The sequence below is a fragment of the Marmota marmota genome, unplaced genomic scaffold (genome assembly GCF_001458135.2).
Source record: "Marmota marmota marmota unplaced genomic scaffold, marMar, whole genome shotgun sequence".
Classification (NCBI taxonomy): Eukaryota; Metazoa; Chordata; class Mammalia; order Rodentia; family Sciuridae; genus Marmota; species Marmota marmota.
Genome location: NW_026000001.1, coordinates 1619639 through 1623095, shown reverse-complemented (window position 1 = coordinate 1623095; position 3457 = coordinate 1619639). Strand labels below are relative to the sequence as shown.

Here is a 3457-nt window from a genome sequence, read left to right as displayed (position 1 = left end):
GCGGCCGCGCCCGCCGCGCTGCTCGGCGCTCAGGCCGGCCTCCAGCGCTAGCACGGCAGCCAGCGCAGCTTCAGCTGCAGCCTTGACGCGCTGCCGCACGACCGCCACCTGCGCTGGCTCGCCCAGTCCTAATTGGGCCAGCGCCACCTCCAGCGTACTTGGCAGGGAGTTCTGGTGCCGCAGAGGCCGGTCCCCACGACCCACGCCGCACACCACCTAGGCAAGGTTCCGCTCAGGGGGACTGGCCCCTCTCCCTTGCCCCATGCACACACACCTCTTGGGTGAATATCCAGACACCCTCACTGGAGTTTCAAGAAGCACGCATCCTCCAGCGTGACTCAAACTACTCAAACCACCCTCCCCAGCCACTGCCATCTGGTTCCCAGAACTCTTCAGGGACTCAGGCTTTCAGACCCAGGTGGGGTTTCTGCTCCCAGAAAGTTCCAAGCACGGTTGCTTCTAGTCCTGCAGCACCTCTGGTGTGTCCCAGCCCTAGCATGTCCCTGGGAAACCTCATCCCTGGCTTCCTGCTGGCAGTACTGAATCTCTCCCTTTCAGATTGGCTCAGAGCTGGGTACCTAGGAAGTTCCCCAAGCCTTCCTGAGATCTCCAGCCTGGAGGCCCTGCTAGTCTAAGCCTCAAGTCACTGGAAGGCTATCAGAGGCCCTACTCTGTGGGCAAGAGTTCTCTGGGAAAGGAATCAGCCCCTTGAGCCCTAGTAACCAGCTGAGTACTGGGGCAGAAGCTCCCAAAGTATGAGAGGTTCAGGAGGATTGGAAGGGAAAGGAAAAAGTGTCAGCAGACCCAGAAATTTCCCCAGGGATAACCAAAATTCCCTCAAAGATTTTTGTCCTTTTTGCCCAGAGATTGCTCAGGGGCCTCATCAGATCCATGGGGCTGAGCTGAAGTTCTGTGGGAGTGTTCTCACCTTGCTCAGCAGGGGCCTGTCACCCTGAGTCCGGCACACTACAGTACAGATACGCACAGCCAGCTCAGGGCTGGAAGAGGGACCGCCTGGGGGAAGATGGAGAGGTCTAAGTCCAGCACAAAACCACCAGGCTCCCGCCCCTGGCTGGCACAGGTGGCTCTCACCTGGGAAGGGCAGCTGGGCAGATGGGCACATGGCCTCAACCAGGACACTTTCCTCTTCTTCCAGCTTCTCCAGCAACATTAGCACTGTGTCCACCACTGTGTCCCGCTCTGCCCGTGGATGCAGATGCAGAACCTGCCGTCCCTGCCAGCGCCAGCCACTGAGCTTCACGGCCACCTACAGCAGGAAGGGGAAAGGGGTTTTCTCACCACCACCCATATACCTGCATAGGTGAGATGCTTATGCCACTGGTGCCAATGACTGAGCTGAGCTAAGAGGTCAGGGCACTGCCCCAGAGGGATAGAGCAATGATAGGGTTAAAACCTGGGCACAGCTTCCCATCAGGACTCATGGGTCTCCTCCTGCTGGCACCTGAAGACATCAGGAGCTTGTTACCTGCAGGGCATCACCCAGGGCCTCGGAGTGCAGAAAGGCCTCTACTTCCTCTTTCACCAGTGTTTCCTGGCCCTCTTTGCCACTCAGCTCCACCAGCCGTAGTCCCGGGCTGGCATCTCCTCCCCGCAACAGCCCTGGAGGCTTGTAGGTGAAAGCCAGGGTAGCTGGCACAGCCACACCACCCTGCTGGGACAGCAACCGCCTCATCAGCAGCCGGTCCTCCAGCAGCCGGGCCAGCTCTGCCGAGGCTCCTGTGGGGCAAGTCAGGTTTCGGGCCAGCTCTGCTGCCTCCCGGCCATGGCCAGGCCCTAGTCCGAGGCCTGCCAGGAAGTAGGTGGCACGCCGAGGGGGGACAAAGTCATCCAGGAATGTCAGGCCCCCTGGGTGGAAGCTCACAGCCTTGGAGACCAGCAGGGCCGCCTCACCCGGCTGCCCTGGTGCTGCTACCTTCGTCAGCCAAGCAGGGGACAGGCAAAGGAGCATGTTTCCTGTAGGCAGAGGGAGGCGGGTGGCTGGCCAGGGGTGGCTTAATGCCCCAATGCCCTCCACCTCCAGCCAGAGCCCCTGTGTTGTGAGGGGCAGTTTCTCCCAGAACCCGCCCCTAATCAGAGTATGGCAGCCGGTCCCATGGAATGTGGGCAGTTGCCAGGGTTGGAGGGTATTTTGGGATGTGGCTGGGCCAGGGCGGGGCTGCCCTTTCTGTTGGAGGGGGTGGGGAACTTGGGTACACACTCACCCGGGCTCTGCACCCCACCCTCCAGCAGCACAGACAGAAAGGTGCTGGGGGATCCCAGAAGGCACAAGGTCACCTCTGCCCCAGGGCAGCCTGGGGAATAGAACATTGCCAAGTCAGGAGCTCCCGGTGCTGTCTTTCTGTGTACCTTCCCCACCCCCCTCCTCACCCTTGGGCCTCCAGGTCCTTCAGGAAAGAGTACAGGGGACAGAGGAGGCTGGGTAGGAAGGGGAACTACCTGCCTATCCTGCCCTATGAAGCTGGCTCCCCTTTCTGCAGCTGGGCCAGAAGGCATATACACTGAGTGGGTCTCTCCTAAGCTTTGGCTTTCTGTGTGGCCTTCCTGTAGGCAGAGGGAGGCGGGTAGAAGAGCTAACGTTTCTCTGAGCCTCAGTTTCCCAGTCTATACAATGGGACCAGTTCTGTGATTCTCATGTATTCTATCGGTGAACTTCATCCTCATAGTGAACTCTGTTCACACAGAATCACTTGTGGCCACCTGATTTATAAAACAGATAAAGCAGGGGAGGAGTTGTGGTTTGCCTGGTTAGTAGATCCCAGGCCTGGATCTCCAGGGGCAGGGGGAACAGTGGAGAGCCCTGACTTCTGACCTCACTGGTACTGATACCTTTGGAAACAATGCCTGCCTGCCCCCAACCACCTTGTTTTAGCTCCCTACCTTCAGAGGGCACCATAGTTTGGGGGAAGATAGAAGTTCTAGACTGAGGGCCCCTCCCTGCCCCCATGGAGCCCTCTGGCACCTGTGCGGGGCACATGGCTGCGGTCCTGAGTCTCCGGAAGGCCAGCTTGCTGCAGACAGCTCTGCAGGAGGCTGTAGTAGTAGACGGTCCAGGCCCGGGCCTCGGCCCCCTCGGGAGAGCCCTTGCAGTCCAAGCCCACATCCTGGTGCCAGGAGCCAGGGAAGCAGTCTGTGGGCGGTACGCCAGAGCCCCCGCCCCATGGGCCCACCTCTCTGTCCAGGTCCTTGGAACCCAGGGGACAGTCCCACTGGGGATGCAGTGGATCCAGGGAGAGCTGGGGGGTAGAAGTAGTAGGTCTTGGGCAGGGTGGGCAAGGGAGCGAAGTCCCCCAACAGTGTAAGCCCTGCCTTCCCCCCCAGCCTAGGTCATGTTCAAGGGGCCTGGAGAGGGAAGAGCTGGGTTGAGGGTGAAGGCTTGCCCAGGGGACCATGTGGGAGGAGTGCTTTAGAAACTGTTAGCTGGGGCGTCCCAGGGTGG

General features: G+C 60.0%; 1 protein-coding gene across 1 annotated transcript in view; it reads right to left on the bottom strand.

Annotated features, from left to right (window-relative positions):
• The window catches only part of Carns1 (carnosine synthase 1), a 7098-nt gene extending 3664 nt beyond the window's left edge, over nt 1–3434 (bottom strand). The window contains exons 1-6 of the mRNA XM_015503048.2: nt 2981–3434; nt 2223–2312; nt 1487–1974; nt 1093–1267; nt 929–1014; nt 6–216 (exon numbers count right to left, since the gene is read on the bottom strand). Of these exons, the coding sequence (XP_015358534.1) occupies nt 6–216; nt 929–1014; nt 1093–1267; nt 1487–1974; nt 2223–2312; nt 2981–3410 (1480 nt within the window). The 5' untranslated portion in view covers nt 3411–3434. The remainder of the gene's footprint in view (nt 1–5; nt 217–928; nt 1015–1092; nt 1268–1486; nt 1975–2222; nt 2313–2980) is intronic.
• Nucleotides 3435–3457: the final 23 nt, after the last annotated feature.